Source organism: Oncorhynchus gorbuscha, linkage group LG03 (assembly GCF_021184085.1).
Source record: "Oncorhynchus gorbuscha isolate QuinsamMale2020 ecotype Even-year linkage group LG03, OgorEven_v1.0, whole genome shotgun sequence".
Classification (NCBI taxonomy): domain Eukaryota; kingdom Metazoa; phylum Chordata; class Actinopteri; order Salmoniformes; family Salmonidae; genus Oncorhynchus; species Oncorhynchus gorbuscha.
Genome location: NC_060175.1, coordinates 82,889,702 through 82,911,244, shown reverse-complemented (window position 1 = coordinate 82,911,244; position 21,543 = coordinate 82,889,702). Strand labels below are relative to the sequence as shown.

The 21,543-nt window shown below is 43.7% G+C and overlaps 1 protein-coding gene across 12 annotated transcripts in view; it reads right to left on the bottom strand.

The window, feature by feature from the left end:
• Positions 1-21,543, bottom strand: part of LOC124032052 (ankyrin repeat and SAM domain-containing protein 1A-like) — a 113,239-nt gene that overhangs the window by 36,567 nt on the left and 55,129 nt on the right. For 6 of the 12 annotated variants that reach the window (XM_046344071.1, XM_046344072.1, XM_046344068.1 and 3 more), the window contains 2 exons: positions 17,571-18,097; positions 372-419 (listed from right to left, as the gene is read on the bottom strand). In XM_046344071.1, the coding sequence (XP_046200027.1) occupies positions 372-419; positions 17,571-18,097 (575 nt within the window). Of the gene's footprint in view, positions 1-371; positions 420-8,394; positions 8,728-17,570; positions 18,098-19,367; positions 19,563-21,543 lie in introns of those variants that run through there. The other 6 variants (XM_046344073.1, XM_046344080.1, XM_046344076.1 and 3 more) reach the window with 5 other exon arrangements.

Genomic DNA, 21,543 nt, shown 5'->3' with positions numbered 1-21,543 from the left:
AGTCAGTCTATGTATATTTCCCAGCAAAAAAGATAGTGGAAAATTAGCGTTCAGAGTGATCACGGTTAAATCATCATGAGAAGAGGTAGCTAACAATTGGCGCAATAAAAGAAGTTGACTATGAAAGGTCAAGCAGTGGAGCCTACTTAGGTAGGCGTCTTGCCTTACAGACAAAGCAGTGAACAAAAAGGTTAGATTGTTAGAGTAACAAGAGTCTCACAAAAAGGTTATTCCCAAAAAAGAACAATCGTATTCACCTCCATCAATAAGAAGGACCAAGAAGAAAAGGAAAGACACACACCAGAAAGAGAAGAGTACCACAGGACCAAAAAAACCACCAACGGAGATATATGAAGGACGTGCTCTCTTACACTTTCAGAGGACTGAGATCTCCGAGGAGGTAGTGTGGGAGGCATCTGCTGGGAGAGAGTCAGGTTGTTGTTTGGTTTTCATTTCCACATTCTCATTTTTTGGCCCAGCAGAGTAAAATGTGAGAGACCAAACCTGACTTCCTACATTTGAAGAACATTCAAAATGGAAAACATAAAACAAAGTTCTATATGGCCATGACAAACATCCTCATTGGAAAGGAGAACATCCTGCATCAAGAAACAAACTGCAATTGTGAGAATACTTTGTTGATAAGCGATGCCCAGATGTTAATGCATATTAGATCATTGCAGAATTACAGTTTTTGACGCTGCAAACTATGAACCAGCATCATGCAGCCATTCGGCTGATCATTTAAAGAGCTGAAGTGTGTGGTAGTGCGTGTGTGTGTGCGCGTATTACTCCACTTTCAGGACACAGCTCTATTAGAAACACCCACACACCTCTCCATGCAGTACCATCAGAGATAGCTCTCTTTTTACTGAGGGTTTTACTCTCCAGGTGTCAAACTGTTTCATGTTTTTTCTTCCATTTAGAACAATACTGGAGCTGAAGGTAGGCCCGGAAATCTCCTTGACCCTTCTATTAACATTTTTCACTGACACTATGCACGCTCACAGGACTCTACACACACGCACTCACACACAATTATCATATACACTGCTGCTACTCTGTTTATCATACATCCTGATGCATAATCAACTTACCCCTATACATATCTACCTCTATCACTCCAGTATCCCTGCACATTGCAAATATTGTATTGGAACGGATACTGGAACTGATCCTGTATATACAGTACGAGTCATATATTTAAGATTCTTGAAAGTAGCCACCCTTTGCCTTGATGACAGCTTTGCACACTCTTGGCCTTCTCTCAACCAGCTTCAAGAGGTGGTTACCTGGAATGCATTTCAATTAATTTCAATTAATTTAACAAGGTGTGCCTTGTTAAAAGTTAAATTTGTGGAATTATCTCAACCAGCTTCACCTGGAATGTTTTTCCAACAGTCTTGAAGGAGTTCCCAAATATGTTGAGCAGTTGTTGGCTTCTTTTCCTTCATTCTGCAGTCAAACTCATAACAAACCATCTCATTTCGGTTGAGGTCGGGTGGTGGCTAGGTCATCTGATGCCGCACTTCATTACTCTCCTTCTTAGTCAAATAGCCCTTACACAGCCTGCAGGTGTGTTGGGTCATTGTTCTGTTGAAAAACAAATGATAGTCCCACTAAGTGCAATTCTGCATTCACTGCAGAATGCTGTGGTAGCCATGCTGGTTAAGTGTTCTTGAGTAGTGTTCTTAAATTCTAAATACATTTTGAATTCTAAATAAATCACTGACAGTGTCACCAGCAAAGCACCCCAACACCATCACACCTCCTCCTCCATGCTTCATGGTGGGAACCACACATGCGGAGATCATCTGTTTCACAAAGACACAGCGGTTGGAACCAAAAATTTGGACTGATCAGACCGGTTTAATGTACATTGCTCATGTGTCTTGGCCAAAGCAAGTCTCTTCTTATTATTGGTGTCCTTTAGTAGTGGTTTATTTGCAGCAATTTGACCATGAAGGCCTCATTCACACAGTCTCCTCTGAACAGTTGACGTTGAAATGCGTCTGTTACTTTAACTCTGAAGTATTTATTTGGGCTGCAATTTCCAAGGCTGAAAACTCTAATGAACTTGTCCTCTGAAGCAGAAGTAAATCTGGGTCTTCCTTTCCTGTGGCGGTCCTCATGAGAGCCAGTTTCATCATAGCGCCTGAATGGTTTTTGCGACTGCACTTGAAGAAACGTTCAAAGTTCTTGACATTTTCCAGATTGACTGACCATGTCTTAAAGCAATGATGGACTGGTCATTTCTCTTTGCTTATTTGAGCTGTTCTTGCCATAATACGGACTTGGTCATTTGCCAAATAGGGCAATCTTCTGTATACCACCCCTACCTTGTCACAACACAACTGATTGACTCAAATGCATTAAGAAGGACAGAAATTCCACAAATGAACTATAAACTTCTCATGGCTGCAGGGGCAGTATTGAGTAGCTTGGATGAATAAGGTGCCCAGAGTAAACGGCCTGCTCCTCAGTCCCAGTTGCTAATATATGCATATTATTAGTACATTTGGATAGAAAACTCTGAAGTTTCTAAAACTGTTTGAATGATGTCTGTGAGTATAACATAACTCATATGGCAGGCAAAAACCTGAGAAAAAATCCAAACAGGAAGTGGGAAATCTGAGGTTTGTAGTTTTTGAACTCAACCAATATCCCACTGTGTATTCGATAGGGCTATGTTGCACTTCCTAGTGCTTCCACTAGATGTCAGCCGTGTTTAAAAACTTGAATAAGGCTTCTACTGTGATGTGGGGCCGGATGAGATCTCTGAGTCAGTGGTCTGGCAGAGAGCCATGTCCTGGTCATGCGCATTTCACATGAGAGCGACCTGCGTTCCATGGCTTTTCTACAGACAATGGAATGATCCTAGTGGAACGTTATTGAAGTTTTATGATAAAAACATCCTAAAGATTGATTCTATACTTAGTTTGAAATGTTTCTAAGTCGTGTAATATAACTTTTAGAAGTTTTCGTCCGACGTTCGGCTGGACCTGCACGAGCGTTTGGATTTGTGTACTAAACGCCCTAACAAAAGTAGCTACTTGGACATAAATAATGGACATTATCGAACAAATCAAACATTTATTGTGGAACTAGGATTCCTGGGAATGCATTTTGATGAAGATCATCAAAGGTAAGGGAATATTTATAATGTTATTTCTGATGACTCCAACATGGCGGATAAATCTTTTTTTTCTGAGCGCCGTTCTCGGATTATTGTATGGTTTGCTTTTTCCGTAAAGTTTTTTGAAATCTGACACAGCGGTTGCATTAAGGAGAGGTATATCAATAATTCCATGTGTAACACTTGTATTTTCATCAACATTTATGATGAGTATTTCTGTCAAATTGATGTGGCTATGCAAAATCACTGGATGTTTTTGGAACTAGTGAACGTAACGCGCCAATGTAAACTGATTTTTTTTATATAAATATGAACTTTATCAAACAAAACATACATGTATTGTGTAACATGAAGTCCTATGAGTGTCATCTGATGAAGATCATCAAAGGTTAGTGATACATTTTTATCTCTATTTGTGCCTTTTGTGACTCCTATCTTTGGCTGGAAAAAAGGCTGTATTTTTCTGTGGCTTGGTGGTGACCTAACATAATCGTTTGTGGTGCTTTTGCTGTAAATCCTATTTGAAATTGAACACTGTGGTGGGATTAACAACAAGATTACCTTTAAAACGGTATAAGATACATGTATGTTTGAGGAATGTTAATTATGAGATTTCTGTTGTTTTGAATTTGGCGCCCTGCACTTTCACTGGCTGTTGTCATATCGATCCCGTTAACGGGATTGCAGCCCTAAGATGTTTTAACAAAGCACACCTATTAATTTAAATGTTTTCCAGGTAACTACTGTACCTCATGAAGCTGGTTGAGAGAATGCCAAGAGTGGGCAAAACTGTCATCAAGGAAAAGGGTGGCTATTTTGAAGAATCTCAAATATATTTGTATATATTTTTATTTGGTTACACTTTTTGGTTACTACATGAGTACATATGTGTTATTTCATAGTTTTGATGTCTTCACTATTATTATACAATGTAGAAAATATAAAAAATAAAGACAAATCCTGGAATGATAGGTGTGTCCAAACTTTTGACTGGTACTGTAGCTTACTGGCACTGACCCTGGAACTGTTCCTGTATATAGCTTACTTACTTCTTGTGTTTTTCTTTCTCGTGTTTTTGTTCTACTTTATAGTACTACTGATATTGATTACCGCATTGTTGGGAAAATGCTTGTAAGAAAGGCATTTCACTGTACTTGTGCATGTGACAATGACTTGAAACTTGCTCACCAACAGAAATGAACATAGCATAACAAGCATAAACTCATTTTAACCTGTAAAAACATGCGGCAGGTTGCAAATGGGACCATGACAGCAAGCGACAAGCTGGCTGGCACGCTGGCTGACTCATTCAGGTAGCCTAATTTGAAACAGATGGGACTAAACTACCTTTCCCATCACCATCTGCTGGTTCTCCATATCGGCCTTAACTGGCAGCCTCCATACTGACTCTCCTCTCTGTGTGCTCACTAAGGATGAGGCACATGCTCAAAAGAAAGGGGACAAGAGGGTTTAGCCTGAACCATCTGTGGAATAGGGGGATTCACTCCACTTTTTGATCCCACTCTATTCGCTCTGCCCCTCTCTCCTCATTAACTAGTCCCCTCCATGGCACTGGCACTGTTCTCTTTACAATGAAAACGCCATGGAATGACAGATCCCTCCCCCATTATAGATAGATAGGCCATGTACAGTGCCTATGAAAAGTATTTAGACCCCTTGACTTTTTCCACATTTTGTTACGTAACAGTCTTATTCTAAAATGTATTAAATTGTTTGTTTTTTACGCTCAATCTTCACACAATACCGCATAATGACAAAGCAAAAACAGGTTTGTAGGAAAACAGAAATATCACATTTATATAAGAATTCAGTTGAAGTGCCTTTGGGAACGATTACAGCCTTGAGTCTTCTTGGGTATGACGCTACACACTTGGCACACCTATATTTGGGGAGTGTCTCCCATTCTTCTCTGCAGATCCTCTCAAGCTCTGTCAGGTTGGATGGGGAGCATTGCTGCACAGCTATTTTCATGTCTCTCCAGAGATGTTCGATCGGGTTCAAGCCCGGACTCTGGCTGTGCCACTCAAGGAGATTCAGACTTGTCCCAAAGCCACTCATGCATGGTCTTGGCTATGTGCTTATGGTCGTTGTCCTGCTGAGCGCTGTGGAGCAGGTTTTCATCAAGGATCTCTCTGTACTTTGCTCTGTTCATCTTTGCCTCGATATTGACTAGTCTCCAAGTCCCTTCCACTGAAAAACATCCCTACAGCATGATGCTGCCACCACCATGCTTCACCGTAGGGATGGTGCCAGATTTACTCCAGATGTGACACTTAGTAGCATTCAGGACAAAGAGTTCAATCTTGGTTTCATCAGACCAGAGAATCTTGTTTCTCATGGTCTAAGAGTCTTTAGGTGCCTTTTGGCAAACTCCAAGCTGGCTGTCATGTGCCTTTTACTGAAGAGTGGCTTCCATCTGGCCACTCTACCATGAAGGCCTGATTGGTGGAGTGCTGCAGAAATGGTTGTCCTTCTGGAAGGTTCTCCCATCTCCACAGGTGGAACTCTGGAGCTCTGTCAGAATGACCATCGGGTTCTTGGTCACCTCCCTGACCAAGACCCTTCTCCCCCGATTGCTCAGTTTGGCCGGTCGGAAAGCTCTTGGAAGAGTCTAGGTGGTTTCAAACTTGTTACATTTAAGAATGATGGAGGCCACTGTGTTCTTCAGAAATGTTTTGGTACCCTTCCCCAGATCTGTGCCTAGAAAGAATCCTGTCTCGGAGCATTAGGGTTGGTTTTGGATCTGACATGCACTGTCAACTGTGGGATCTTATATAGACAGGTGTGCCTTTCCAAATCATGTCCAATCAATTGAATTTACCAAAGGTGGACTCTAATCAAGTTGTAGAAACGTCTCAAGGATGATCAATGAAAACAGGTTGCACCTGATCTCAATTTCGAGTCTCATAGCAAGGGGTCTGAATACTTATGTAAATAAGGTATTTATGTTTTCTAAAAACCTGTTTTCGCTTTGTCATTATGGGGTATTGTGTTTAGACTGCCGAGGATTGTTTTTAATTTCATCCATTTTAGAATAAGGCTGTAACATTTGGAAAAAGTCAAGGGGTCTGAATACTTTCCGAATGTGTGTTAGACACTCGTGAGCAGGCATGTTTATTTTCAAACAGGACAGGTTTATTATGTAGAGCTCTCTCGGGGAGGAGGAGCGTTGGGAATGAGAAAGAAATAAAATAACTATGAGAACAATGGATGTCAGAACCATATATCATGCTGAATAAAAGACAAAAAGGTCCATAAGGATACCTTCCTTAATACTGGTATTCTCACAGGATAAGGACATTATTTTCTAAATATCTATTTATAGCTTATGTAAAATACAATTTCGCTCACTCTAGTGTCCATAAATGTCATTGCATTGCTTCCTTTCCACACCTGATGTTGCAATTAAACGGAGAGATTGATGAGTTGGGACAATTATCACTCTGTGGAGGAATGCTAGGTCTCCTGTAAAGTGGTTACACAAAGCTCTAAGTGTGGCCTGCCCAGATAAAGATGACAGGACTGTGGCTTCATTCAGATCTATAGGCTCTCTGTTTGCCTGCAGAATAAAACCCTTGAGTGTCATCAGTTCCCAGTAATGAGCAGTTTTGGACAATACAGCCCAGCCAGCATCCTCTGTCTGTCTGAGTGGCTGTGCTATACGCTGCTGTCTGGTAATCTAGCTAGGAGCTGTGGCTCTCAGGGGAAACTGCTAGAGTAATGTTATGCTACATTCTTTCATGGAGGAGATGTCTGGATTCTATCTCCCCCTCTAGAACCTGACTGCCAAACCCTGTACCTCTCTGTAATGGTCTACCAACCTGTGATTCAGGACAATACCCTGAATACACCTCCTCCGAGTATATGGGACCCGAAAGGTGCCAATAGGAAGAAATGATTGATTAATGTACATCACACAGCTGTATACACACACCAAGCTGTGCTCCGACACAAACAGACACACATATGCAACCAACACACACACATTACGCACACACACTACACGGTGCTAGCACCATTCAACCTTGATATTTTGGCACCCTTCATCCAACATAAGAATCAGCTTTCAAGGGTGCAGTTGGCTGGCTGTGACAGACAGGTCTAATATACTGTGAGACTAAGTAAATACATCCAGATCTGAGCAGAGGATATAACGGCCTGGTGGTTCCTCAAGGTACGGCCTATAGGCCTACATACACAGCCAAGGAAGCTTCTCACTGGGATAGATACTCATAACCAAACACAGAGCTGAGACAAGAGAAAAGTTTTTAATCCATATATAGGTCCTAGAGACACATCCATTGTGAGAGGGGCTCTCTAGTGTCTATGGGCACCATCAACCTGATAGGATGAGAAGAGGTCGGAGGTCAGGGGGGGGTGTTAAAGATCAACAGCTGAGGAGGGAGTGAGTTAGCTACCAGGTGGGGTTGGGGTCAGAGTGTTGGAGATAAAAAATTCAGAAAGAGGGAGCGAGATGGAAATGGAGTGAGAGTGATAGAGAGAGAGAGAGAGACAAAGACAGAGAGAACCCTTAGGCACCGAGACCCAGGGCCAACTGGCAGAGTGTGTTGGAGGTAAAATAAAGGTCTTCTAAATGGAAAGCGTGCCCAGATCTAGGAGCCGAGCCTCACATTAGCAAGCTGGCTCCGAGAGCAGGGCCTGGAGAGGCCATTCAGAGGGCCTAAACACTAACACAACACACTCTGAACAGGTGCCATGGGATCTACACTGACACTGGTACACAGCACAATCAATAGCCTCCACTGATTGCCTCCACCAACTGCCCCAGAGTGACCCTCCGTTGGTCACCCCAGGAGATGACACAGAGTTTGGTTTGCTCCCAGCAGCAGGTCCTAACCCACAGCATGGGGATTTAACTCTTATTTCTACAGAGTCTCAGGCCATCTCCTCTCTCAGAGGGAGAATCTGGGAAAATAGCTTAACCCTCTCCAAACAAACAGAGTGCTAACAGATACAGAAAAACAATAATAGCAACATTGATATACTCTCAAAAAAACAGCCCGTGGAGTTTAAAATGCCACAGAAGATTAGGCAGAAGTCTTGATCAATGAGGTTGGCTAAAGTAGGAAAACATCCTTGGCTTAGTTAATAAGATGGAAAAGAAAACGTTACAATATTATTGAAAAAATATCTAAAAGAAAAAGAGGTAGACTACAACATAATTTCTATTAATGGAAAATTGAAAGACACTGTGTAAAGAGAATCAATATACTCACAAAAGCTGGCTTCATAGTGGCCATGGGATCCGTGGGGAGCAGGACAAGAAACGAAGCAAAAGTGAAATGGGCTGTTAGATGACTATCCTTTCTTCTCAGTCTCTGTCTATGTGTCGCTCTCCCGCTCTCTTTCTTCTCTCTCTATCCCCTCCCATCTGTGGGTCTACTCTAACTGGCCCAAACAATGTATCCCCTGGATTGTCATGTTCAGTATGATCCTAAGACTGAGACAAACCTGCATTAGCATGGGCTTTAAAACACACACACCATAACACACACACTTAAATGCAGAAGCGCAGGCCAAGACCTCATGCAAGTAACATCTCCTCGTCTGTAAAGGCAGGCTGTGTGTGTAAAGAGGAGAGGGTGTGAGAAAAGGAGGAGTTAGCAGACCCAGGCACACAATGAAATAGCTTTTTTTGGTGCCCTGGGACCCCCTCGTCCACACGCTGTCACACAGCTCAGTAGAGTGTTCCAGAGCAGCCAGCCGTGACCAGCAAGATGGCCGCCCGCAGCCAGGCTGGCTGCTCCTCACAGCAACAGTAGGGAGGGAGAGACAGCTAAGAGAGGGATAGAGAAAATAGAGAAGGGCTACACTTTAAAAACTGACCTATTTACAGAGGATATTCGCAGGCTTCTAAATAACTAAAACAAAGGATGGGGAAAGTTAGAAAACATACTTTCGCTTAATATTGCTTTCATTTGTTGAACATTCCATCAATGGTGCAGACCGAGTACTTGAGGTTTTCTTGAAAACAGTGCGAGAACATAGTTTCATCTTGAGAAATTGCTCTTTGCTAAGAAGCTATTTGTTTATTTTGGGCCATTTTAATTGAAAACAATCACAGTAAGGTATTTAAATCTTACCCAGAAATTATTTGATGTTGAGATAAAAATGCCCGCATTAGACCTTTAAGAAAACTGTCCAATGGGTGATGAGTTAGGTATAATGTAACCCAGGGCAACCCCTCCTGGGTGACTGAGCATTACAGCCCTATTACCTATTCAATAGATAAAAAAAAGAAGAAATAGAAATGTCATGAAAACGAGGACATAAAAAAGAATCTGAAAATGAACTTTTTCTTGCCAAAGGAAAGAACTTGCATACCCTACTCCCTCTTACACACACATACGCATCACGGACAGGCTACATGCTAATCCAAGTGATGCGTTGAAAGGCAACGTTTGGCTGTTATCTTGAACACCGCAGCTCAGGGTTTCTGCATTAGCATTCACCTCTGCTAGGTTGTTGAGCAAACTGTCAACTCTCCGGTCTGCTACACCGCAATAAGTGATCCTACCTGACCAGCTGACAACCTTCAGGCTGAGGGGGTGACAGAGAGAGCGACAGGGAGCCTGTGAATACAGACAAGGCGGCAATAATGGGCGTTATAGGAACTGAGATCTCTGGTAACCGTCAAACCTTTACATGAAAGGTGTGTGAAGAAAAAAAAGAGATGGTCTTTTAAATGTTCAAATATGAAGCAATATTGCCACTACTCATAGGAGGTACAAGTACTCAAAACAGGTCAGGGCACTCAAGAGGTTGCAGTACGTAAATGAACACAACAGAAGGTCTCCTCGTACCAACTTAGATTCTGTCACACAGGAACACAACTCCATCTCAAATCAAATCAAAGCTTATTTGTCACGTGCGCCGAATACAAGGTGTAGGTAGACCTTACAGTGAAATGGATACTTACAAGCCCTAACCAACAGTGCAATTTTAAAGTAAAAAATAGCTATTAGGTAAACAGTAGATAAGTAAAGAAATACAAATTAAAAAACAGGAAAATAACAGTGAAAATAACAGTAGTGAGGCTATATACAGGTGGTACCGGTACAGAGTCAATGTGCAGGGGCACCGGTTAGTTGGGCTAATTGAGGTAATATGTACATGTTCTCTACCGTTCAAAAGCTTGGGGTCACTTAGAAATGTATTTGTTTTTGAAAGAAAAGCACTTTTTTTGTTCATTGATCAGAAATACAGTGTAGACATTGTTAATGTTGTAAATGACTATTGTAGCTGGAAACAACTGATTTTTAATGGAATATCTACATAGGCGTACAGAGGCCCATTATCAGCAACCATCACTCCTGTGTTCCAATGGCACGTTGTGTTAGCTAATCCAAGTTGATCATTTTAAAAGGCTAATTGATCATCAGAAAACGCTTTTGCAATTATGTTATTACAGCTGAAAACTGTTGTTCTGAATAAAGAAGCAATACAACTGGCCTTCTTTAGACTAGTTGATTATCTGGAGCGTCAGCATTTGTGGGTTCGATTACAGGCTCAAAATGGCCAGAAACAAAGCACTTTCTTCTGAAACTCGTCAGTCTATTCTTGTTCTGAGAAATTAAGGCTAAAGAAATTGCCCATTGAACAGCGCAAACTGGCTCTACTCAGAGTAGAAAGAGGAGCTGGAGGCCCTGATGCACAACTGAGCAAGAGGACAAGTACATTTAGTATCTAGTTTGAGAAACAGACGCCTCACAAGTCCTCAACTGGCAGCTTCATTAAATAGTACCCAGAAAACACCAGTTTCAACGTCAACAGTGAAGAGGAGACTCCGGGATGCTGACCTTCTAGGCAGAGTTGCAAAGAAAAGGCCTCATCTCAGACTTGCCAATAAAAAGAAAAGATTAAGATGGGCGGGACACAATGCAAATAGTCCGGGTAGCTATTTGATTACATGTTCAGGAGTCTTATGGCTTGGGGGTAAAAGCTGTTGAGAAGCCTTTTGGTCCTAGACTAAGTGCTCCGGTACAGCTTGCCATGCGGTAGCAGAGAGAACAGTCTACGACTGGGGTGGCTGGGGTCTTTGACAATTTTTTGGGCTTTCCTCTGACGCCTGGTGTAGAGGTTCTGGGTGGCAGGCAGCTTGCCCTCTGTAGTGCCTTGTGGTCGGAGGCAGAGCAGTTGCCGAACCTTTTGAGGATCTGAGGACTCTTGCCAAATCTGTTCAGTCTCCCGAGGGGGAATAGGTTTTGTCGTGCCCTCTACACGACTGTCTTGGTGTGTTGTTGGTGATGTGGACAGAAAGGAACTTGAAGCTCTCGACCTATTCTACTACAACTCCGTCAATGAGAATGGGGGTGTGCTAGGTCCTCCTTTTCCTTTTCTGATCAGGCCGACCACTGTCATCTGCAAACTTAATGATGGTGTTGGAGTCGTGTCTGGCCATGCAGTCGTGGGTGAACAGGGAGTACAGGAGGGACTGAGCACTCACCCCTGAGGGGCTCCAGTGTTGAGGATCAGCGTGGCAGATGTGTTGCTACCTACCCTCACCACCTGGGGAGGCCCATCAGAAAGTCCAGGATCCAGTTGCAGAGGGAGGTGTTTAGTCCCAGGATCTTTAGCTGCTCTGTGACTAGATCCTGCCACAGGCAAGGGAACACTCCAAGTGGATATTATATAACCCTCTTCTTTCCTTTGCTGCTTAGGTTCAACTCCTACATTACGCAACACGATCCATTGAGGCTATTCTCATTGACGGACATTTAAGGAGAGCAGTGTAACGAGATTTCAATTTACACAAAATGTTCAGTTTACATGACATCATTGCCTTACCTTTTTGTTGTGATTGGCAACGTGACATTCTTATTAAGCTCAGTCAAATCAGATCTAAATATCTAACTGTAGAATAGCCATAGAATAGACATAGACTGTATAATAAGGATGAGCCGACCAGGAAATATCATCTGCAGGACTATAGCTGGTGCTGCTCTGATCAGTAGGGAGCTGCTGGGTTGTGGCATCTCCTCTTCCTATCGCCACACAACTGCATCATGACTTAATCCACAGGCAGCCTCTAGGAAAGGCCGAATCCCATCTTCCTGCTCCAGGACTTCATAAGGTGAGGTGTTCAATCAAGCTGTGGGTGATTACAGTGTACAGAGTCGGATCTGGCTCCTGTGTCACTCATAATGTAGGCTAGTCCCAGTAGCTACAGTATCATCAGGGGGGTATAAAGTATCCTCATATTGCTGAACGTTTCAGCAGGGGAACTAAAGATTCAAGATGGCAAGCTGTTCCAGTCTGGTGACCCCATTACCCACTTGGGACGGAAAGAACCACACTGATAATACTAACACTGTGCCTGCAGGAGGGGACTGGAATGACAGAGCACTTTGAAGTAACGGGAGAAAGTTAATTCTGTGCAACTTCTAATGAACTGCATCTATTTAGAAGGTGAATGCCCTTGACGACAGCTGCGACACAGACGTATTCATGAAGTTCACAACATTTGACCATGAAAGTCATTTAACTGGTGAATGAATACATTTAATATGTCTTACAGTTGTACAAACAGAAAGTTATGACTGGAGTCTCGGTACAAAAGTGAAACAATCTTCCCTTCCTCTCTCTCCCACTGTCAGAGTGTTATAGACTGGTAGTTCTTCCAATTACATTGAAAGAACTACAGGACGAAATACAAAGCCTCCAACCCAAAAAGGGCTGTGGTGTTGATAGTAGGGATTTCACAATATATCGGTAAGCATATCGGAATCAGCCGATTTGAGCTAAAAATGGCAACATTGGCAAAAAAATATAGCGTTACACGTGCAACACAGCATTCCTAACCTAGCCCACAATGTCTGCCATGTGGATCATGTGGATCGAGCAGTTAACAAATCGAGCAACTCAAATCATTTGAAAGAGTAATAAAATTACAGGGAGACAACTCAAAGGCAAAATCCATTAAAGCCAAGATAATAGCATTCATTGCCCTTGACAATCAACCGTTCTCTGTCGTGGGTGATGTTGGCTTTTGCCGACTGGTCGAGCACCGGCACACACTACCAAGTAGGCGCTGTTTTTCAGATGTTGCCCTACCGGAGTTACACAGTATTTTTGAAACTCCATGAGCTAACGTTACTTGCTATGGGAGTCACTGCTATTAGCTTCATGACATTTGGACCAGTGATGTCAACCCCATGAGCATTATTAGTCTGACAGCACAGTGGGTCGACGAGGATTTTGTACTGAGGAAAGCCGCATTGCATGCTCAAGAATGTGCTGGTTCTCTCATAACGCTGCAGCTATTTCAATGGCATTTGAGAACATGTTTGAAACTTGTAAACATAAACACTCCCAGCTCCATTCGAACAACTGACTGGAGGAATAAGCTCAACTGCGTCTGCAGCAGACGTGATACCCTGTCATGTCATTGAAACGCCTGCTCAACAAAAATGTCAACACAGACCGTTGAGTTAACTTGGAAATGTACTCTACTAGAGACTGTGAACAAGCGATTTGGTGGCATTCTCTCTGAGCCTCAACTGTGTCGCCACCATTCGATGCTAGGTACAAGGACCGCTACTTCGATGCAGACAAGAAAACAGGGTTTATCCTGTTTGAGACTGAACAAATTAACAATGAAACAGCACAGCAAATAAGTGAAAGAAATAGGTTTTTATTATGTTTTACTGGGGACATATGTAAATGCCAACAAAATAAGTTTTCGGTCAGGATGTGTAGTGTGTGTGTGTTTTTCAACTATTTAACTGTACTAGAATGCTTAAAAGGCTGCTCAAATTTTAAATATGGGTTATGGGTATCGGCCAAAAATGTAATATTGGTGTATCCCTAGTTGATGGTATCCAAATTGAACTAAAATATACAGACCACAAATTCCAATTGGCTATACTTAAATGTCAAATTGACTTTAACACATTTCTGTATTGCAGACCACATATTTCACCCTGCACACCCTAATTAACAAACAAACACAGTCTTCTCATGCTTTGTTGATTTCAAAAAAGCTTTTGACTCTATTTGAAATAAGGATCTGCTATATACATTGATGGAAAGTGGTGCTGAAGAAAAACCTTAAATCCATGTATACAAATAAAATGCATATTTCATTGCTCAGTGTCGTGGAGTGAGACAGGAATGCAGCTTGAGCCGCAGCCTCTTCAACATACAGTATATATCAACAAATTGGCAAGGGCACTAGAACAGTCTGCAGGCACCCAGCCTCATCCAAACTAGAATCTGAGGTCAAATGTCTACTGTTAGCTGAAGATCTGTTGCTTTCATCTCCAAACAAGGAGGGCCTAGATTAGCACGTTGATCTTCTCCAAAGATTCTGTCCGATCTGGGCACTGACAGTGAATCTCAGTAAGACAAAATGAATGGTGTTCCAAAAAAGGTCCAGTTGCCAGGACAACAAATACAAATTCCACCTAAACACCCGTTGCCCTAGAGAACACAAAACTCACAAAACTATTGGCCTAAACATCAGCACCACAGGTAACCTCCACAAAGCTGTGAACAATCTGAGAGACAAGGCAAGAAGGGCCTATGCCATCAAAAGGAACATAAAATCCAACAATCCAATTAGGATCTGGCAAAACAAAATACTTATAGAATAAGTTATAGAACCCATTGCCCTCGACAATTGTGAGGTCTGGAGACCGCTCAACAACCAAGAATTCACCAAATGGGACAAACACCAAACTGAGTCTCTGCATGTGGAATTCTGGAAAAACATTCTCTGTGTACAATATAAAACACCAAATAATGAATGCAGAGCAGAATTGGGACGATACCAGCTAATTATCAAAATCCAGAAAAGACAATCACCTAGAAGATCAGATGAACCTGGAGAAGAGTTCCCTCAGCAAGCTGGTCCTGGGGCTCTGTTCACAAACAAACACACCCCACAGAGCCCCAGGACAGCAACACAATTAGACCCAACCAAATCATGAGAAAACTAAAAGATATATTGGAAAGAACTAAACAAAAAACAAAGCAAACTGGAATGCTATTTGACCCTAAACAAAGAGTACACAGTGTCAGAATACCACAAAATCAAGGAAAGCTTTGACTTATCTATTATCTACTCCCATATCTATTAGATGGAATACGACAGATGGAATACGACAGATGGGATGCCACAGATGCAATACCACAGATGGAATACCACAGATGGAATACCACAGATGGAATACCACAGATGGAATACCACAGGTGGAATACCACAGAGTGGTATTTTTATTCCCTTTCGTACTTCAACTATTTGCACATTGTTACAACCCTGCACATAGACAATAATATAACATTTGAAATGTCTATTATTTTAAAACTTTTCACTGTTAATTTGATTGTTTATTATCTATTCCACTTGCTTCAGCAATATATTTCCCTTGCCAATAAATTGTATATAATTAAATACATTCCCTTTGCATTGAATGTAATAGCCTTCTGTAGATAAAATAACTAAGTGTGTTGAGGAGAGGCATCAATGGCTCAAATAAACAGGCTATTGAGATAATGATCTGTGGTTCAGCTCCCTGAGTGGTGGTGCGTGTCACACACACAGACTAGACTGTCCATCCACTTCCTCTCTACAGCTGTCATCACAACTATACTACTGGGGCTGAGTCTGAGCTGTGTGTCTGAAATGACACCCTGTTCCCTAGGCCTATACAGAGCCTTGGTCAAAAGTATTACACTATATAGGGAATAAAGTGCTAACTTGGATACAGCTATAGCCTAGCTCTTGTTGTCATTCCTCTCAGCTGAGGTGAAGGTGGGGCACAAAAGGTTCTACTCTGGGTTGATTATCAATTATTTTGGCTGATGGAACAAAAATACAATTCTCTCCTGCTCCACCACCCCTCTTGGAGAGGTCAGGGAGAGGGGTCATCTAAAAGCATACTTCTGTGTAGGACACAAGGTCGGGCACACAGGCAGGCTCTGCTCTGGCCACCTGCATGCTAATCACAGAGACGAGAAACCAGGATATCGACCCCCAACTTTCCCGTTATCACGGCTCCCAGTGCTTGTTGGTATAGGGTTGTGTAAAGTTACACCGACTGACCGCAGAGCAACGCGATCTGGTCACTGTGGAGAGCCCGTTACTTGAGCCCCTGGCTGACTCCCTCTGCTCGGCATCACAAATGCATCATGGCTGATTCTGCCACAGACATAATAGGGGAATCGAGTCATGTGGAGTCATTACACTGCCAGTTCACAGACAAAGGATGTAACAGTGCCTTGCGAAAGTATTCGGCCCCCTTAAACTTTGCGACCTTTTGCCACATTTCAGGCTTCAAACATAAAGATATAAAACTGTATTTTTTGTGAAGAATCAACAACAAGTGGGACACAATCATGAAGTGGAACGACATTTATTGAATATTTCAAACTTTTTTAACAAATCAAAAACTGAAAAATTGGGCGTGCAAAATTATTCAGCCCCCTTTAAGTTAATACTTTGTAGTTTTATATCTTTATGTTTGAAGCCTGAAATGTGGCAAAAGGTCGCAAAGTTCAAGGGGGCCGAATACTTTCGCAAGGCACTGTAAATAGTGGAAGATTTAAAGTGGATTTAACAATCCATGCAGATTGCATCTCAAAATACCATAATGGTGCAGTTACACGCGTACACAATGCTGCGGATAACACTTATTCCAAATGGCTCTATTTTAGAATACTGAATGAAAAGTGTGCGTGTTCAAGGCAACCCTAAAAACAGTTGCCCATCTCCAGGGGAGTCCAGATTAGGTTGGAGTGTAACACCATGGCAACCTGAGGAGGCGGGGTCAGTCCTGAAGGGAGGATAGAGCTGCAACTCAATGACCTTCTCCTCCGCTCTCCTCGTCTCACTTTCCAACTCTTTGTCTAGGCCTATCTATCCTGTTACTTTTTCAGATCCTCCTCACTTTTTAGCCCCATCTTTTCGTCACTTCTAATCTCCTCTCCCTGGCTCTTTATTCTTTGTTATCGGCCCCTCAGACAGGGTATTTCCGTTCTGAATGGCTGGCTATATACAATTTTGAATATTATCTTCTCACTGCAGTGATAGAGCGGGTTTGGCTTCTATTTCAGCAGGGTTAATACATAGTTTAGGGGCAGAAGAACGGCAGATGTGAATGAGAAAACGTGGCTAAAGAGAGGGGTGTGTGTGGATCTCACTCACTAATGTTCCCGAGTCTCTCAGCTTCATGATGTCATTCTACTCTACAGGTTAACCCCTCGATAACTAGACAACAGCTCCATGAGGAGGGCTATAATGTGACCATGTAGTGTCCTTTCACCTGTAACACTATATGGTGATGGTATGGAAGTCATCCCTGAGAACTCACCCAGGTGAGTGTATAAACTATGAATACAGAACACCATATTATGACATAAGTCCAACAGAACAGTGAAGCAAGGGTCTTACCTCGTCCCATTCAGAGGCGAAAGAGGGCGACTTCTCCAGCCGCTTCTTGGTTGCGCTGCAGTTGGAGACGGACTCACTCCGGCTGCCCAGCCCTCCCTCCTCCTCGCTAGGCGGCGATACCAGCAGGTCCGAGTCCGATTTGGAGAGGCTGCGGGCCAGCTTCAGGTCCCCAGGGGGACGCATCCTGCCAGCAGGCACAGCCCCAGACCCAAAGTCTCTCATCCTGTCTCTGTCTCTGTCCCTGGGCACCCCCTTAGACACTGTGGCATAGATGGCTTTGGGGTCACAGTCTGTCACGATGGAAGCCATGTTGATGTTTGGAGGAGGCAGAGGCGGAGCTTCTGTTGTTTTGGTGGGTACCGTTGGAGCTGGCGCCGGCTGTTGGCCTTGGCTGGACTGTGTCAGTACCCCACCTGGCAGCCTGCTGAGGGGCTCCACCTGACAGTCAAAGACAGGCGAGGAGCCGTGCAAGAGGCCTGTGAACACTTCAGGTACTGCAACTAGGTCCTGGCCGAGTAGGGAGTTATCTGTAGAGATGAGACCAGGAGAGTTAGGAGGTAAGACTAAAGAGCAGGGAGTTATCTGTAGAGATGAGACCAGGAGAGTTAGGAGGGGAGACTAAAGAGCAGGGAGTTATCTGTAGAGATGAGAGGAGACCAGGAGAGTTAGGAGGGGAGACTAAAGAGCAGGGAGTTATCTGTAGAGATGAGACCAGGAGAGTTAGGAGGGGAGACTAAAGAGCAGGGAGTTATCTGTAGAGATGAGAGGAGACCAGGAGAGTTAGGAGGGGAGACTAAAGAGCAGGGAGTTGTCTGTAGAGATGAGAGGAGACCAGGAGAGTTAGGAGGGGAGACTAAAGAGCAGGGAGTTATCTGTAGAGATGAGACCAGGAGAGTTAGGAGGGGAGACTGAAGAGCAGGGAGTTATCTGTAGAGATGAGAGGAGACCAGGAGAGTTAGGAGGGGAGACTAAAGAGCAGGGAGTTATCTGTAGAGATGAGACCAGGAGAGTTAGGAAGGGAGACTAAAGAGCAGGGAGTTATCTGTAGAGATGAGACCAGGAGAGTTAGGAGGGGAAATAAAGAGCAGGGAGAAATGAGTAAGGAGTAGTGAGTCAAGGCAGGCAGGAGGCTGGACTGAGACTGAAGGTAGATATCTATCAGGACTAATAACAACGTCCCCACAGCCCCAGAAACAGATCTGTGATTGTTTGAGCATGAGAGATAAGGAGAGACGGACCTACAGAATGCTGTCCGAAGCACTGGAAGACAGATAATTCCAATCCCAGCTTGCAACCATCTCTCTGGATGTTTGGAGGTTTGTTATATTACTCAATGCTCTGCCCGTTTTTTCCCACTCCTCCATCCCTGCCTGTCTCTGTGTGTGTCTCACTCCCTTTGAGATAATCAGCAGCAGCCCCTGTTTGAGGTCAAGTTCCACAGAAATTATACAGCACTGAGGAATCCTCACAGGAAATCAGCAAAGGAAGAAACCGGATGGTAGCAAGACAACAAGCATTCTGCAGAATCTGTGCGCACACACACACACGCACGGACACACACACGGACACACACACACACGGACACACACACACACGGACACACACACACACGGACACACACACACACGGACACACACACACACACACACACACACACACACACACACACACACACACACACACACACACACACACACACACACACACACACACACACACACACACACACACACACACACACGAACAAACACACACACACACACACACACACACACACACGAACAAACAGGAACTTACTTCTTCTGCTTCGAGCTATAGCATGAAAACAATCCCTGCTTACAGATCCTGTACAGCCAATCCAGTTGAAAGCAATACGATTTTCCCCTCACAACAACAGGCCCTCTTTCTCTCCCCCTCAAAAGGAGACACTGACACCCAAGCCTGTTTTTCCACCATCAAATCGACCACCGGATGAGAGTTGAGCCAGGTTGTGCCTCTGTTCCCCTTCTGCCTGTCAAGCTCCCCCTCTGTCCCTCCCTTCTTGTACTTCTCCCTGAGCCGGAGCTGTGTAAACCAAAGCTACGTAGAGCTGTAGCTGTGTGAGCTCTTTGCCTGCCTGTCCCAACTCACTAGCCGCTGTCTGCATCTCTGGGATTGTAACTCTGGGATCACTCCATCCACTCTGTCTGACTCTCAGCCACCATCCTGATAATCAGGCTTCTGACACATGGTTAATGTGTGTGTGTGCGTGTGTGTGTTGGAAATTGGGTAGGGGGGCTGTTGTGTCGTGCTGCCCTGTGTGTGTGTCCTCATTGCCAATTCCGGTGAGAGGGTCGTGGTGTTTGGTGACAGGGAAACTGGGACAGTGTCAGTGACGTCACAGCGGGGCAGTGGCCCCTTCGGTGTGTTTTAGTTTGTCCTTCAGAGAAACAGACAGCTACAAAAAGACTGCAGTTACTCCAAGCATTCTAATGAAGCTCTCTCTCAACAGGACATAGTGTTTCGAATACCATTCAGTCATTCAAACAGCTCTCAAAACAATACATTCAACTCTAAAAAGAGCTCAGTTAGAGATGAATATCTGTCCAGGTGAAATAGTAATAGTTACTCCACCCTGTATGTCAGCTCACAGTTCAACTAGGAGCTGGTACACTTTGCTCTATGCACTGTTTAGCTTACAGGCAGTTTACAGTGAGGCAGAGTACCAACGCCCTGTGCCCAGTACCAACGCCCTGTGCCCAGTACCAACACCCTGTGCCCAGTACCAACACCCTGTGCCCAGTACCAACACCCTGTGCCCAGTACCAACGTCCTGTGCCCAGTACCAACGTCCTGTGCCCAGTACCAACGCCCTTTTCCCAGTACCAACGCCCTGTGCCCATCTACGCTCAGCTGCCTACTACTCAATTTGGAAAGATATGTGCGTGTGTGTGTGTGTGTATAAACATATGGAGAAACCACAGCCAAACACCCACCCTGTCCTTGGCAGCTGGAGAGTGAGCGAATCACTATGGCTCCCTTCAACAATCCCCTAGTGTGTTCAACCAACAGGACCCAGATTACAACACCCATGATCCAACGGTCCGACCGGGGCTGGAAACATTGAGATACTCAGTAACCCAATGAGAGACATATGGATATTTACACTGCTTTTATGGCGGGATGAGGTCACTGGTGAGAGAACATGTGTGTGTGTGTGTGTGTGTGTGTGTGTGTGTGTGTGTGTGTGTGTGTGTGTGTGTGTGTGTGTGTGTGTGTGTGTGTGTGTGTGTGTGTGTGTGTGTGTGTGTGTGTGTGTGTGTGTGTGTGTGTGTGTGTGTGTGTGTGTGTGTGTGTGTGTGTGTCATTTGGTGGCCTTGTGAGCAGTGATGTCATGTTAATTCTACAGTTACTGTTGCATTGATGTCACAGAGAGACAGTATGTATTTATTTATACAGCCCCTGGGGAAATTGCTTTTCTGTACTCAGAGTGGAGAGCATTTTTAGCTCTGTATGTCATGTGTTAGAATGACATTTAAAACTACAGGCGCAAAACTATTGAGATTCTGACCTCAATCTTAATTGACGTTATACGTTAGTGGGGAACCTGTGTATATGTGATAGAAACTGAGAATATAATGGACATTGTTGATGTTAAACTGACATACATTGATTAGTCTGTTTGGGTGCTCGAGAACATCCCAATTCGAGTCATTCACTATAAGTGCAAGGCCAGGATGGGCAGTGTGCTCCACTCTCCACAGGTCCCACAGCAGGCAGAAACCACTAAACACAGCTGTGGTTCTCACTACAGTCAAGCTAGCAAACAGATATGCACTGAGAATTTAGCAGGCTATCATCTATCTAGTGATGCTAGCCTCTCCTGTGTGAGTTCACTCTGGCCAAGGCCACATAACCTGATAGTCATAAGATATTATGTCTATGGCAGACAACTTTATCACTTTTCAGTATGTGAAATCTCTTCTACACCCAA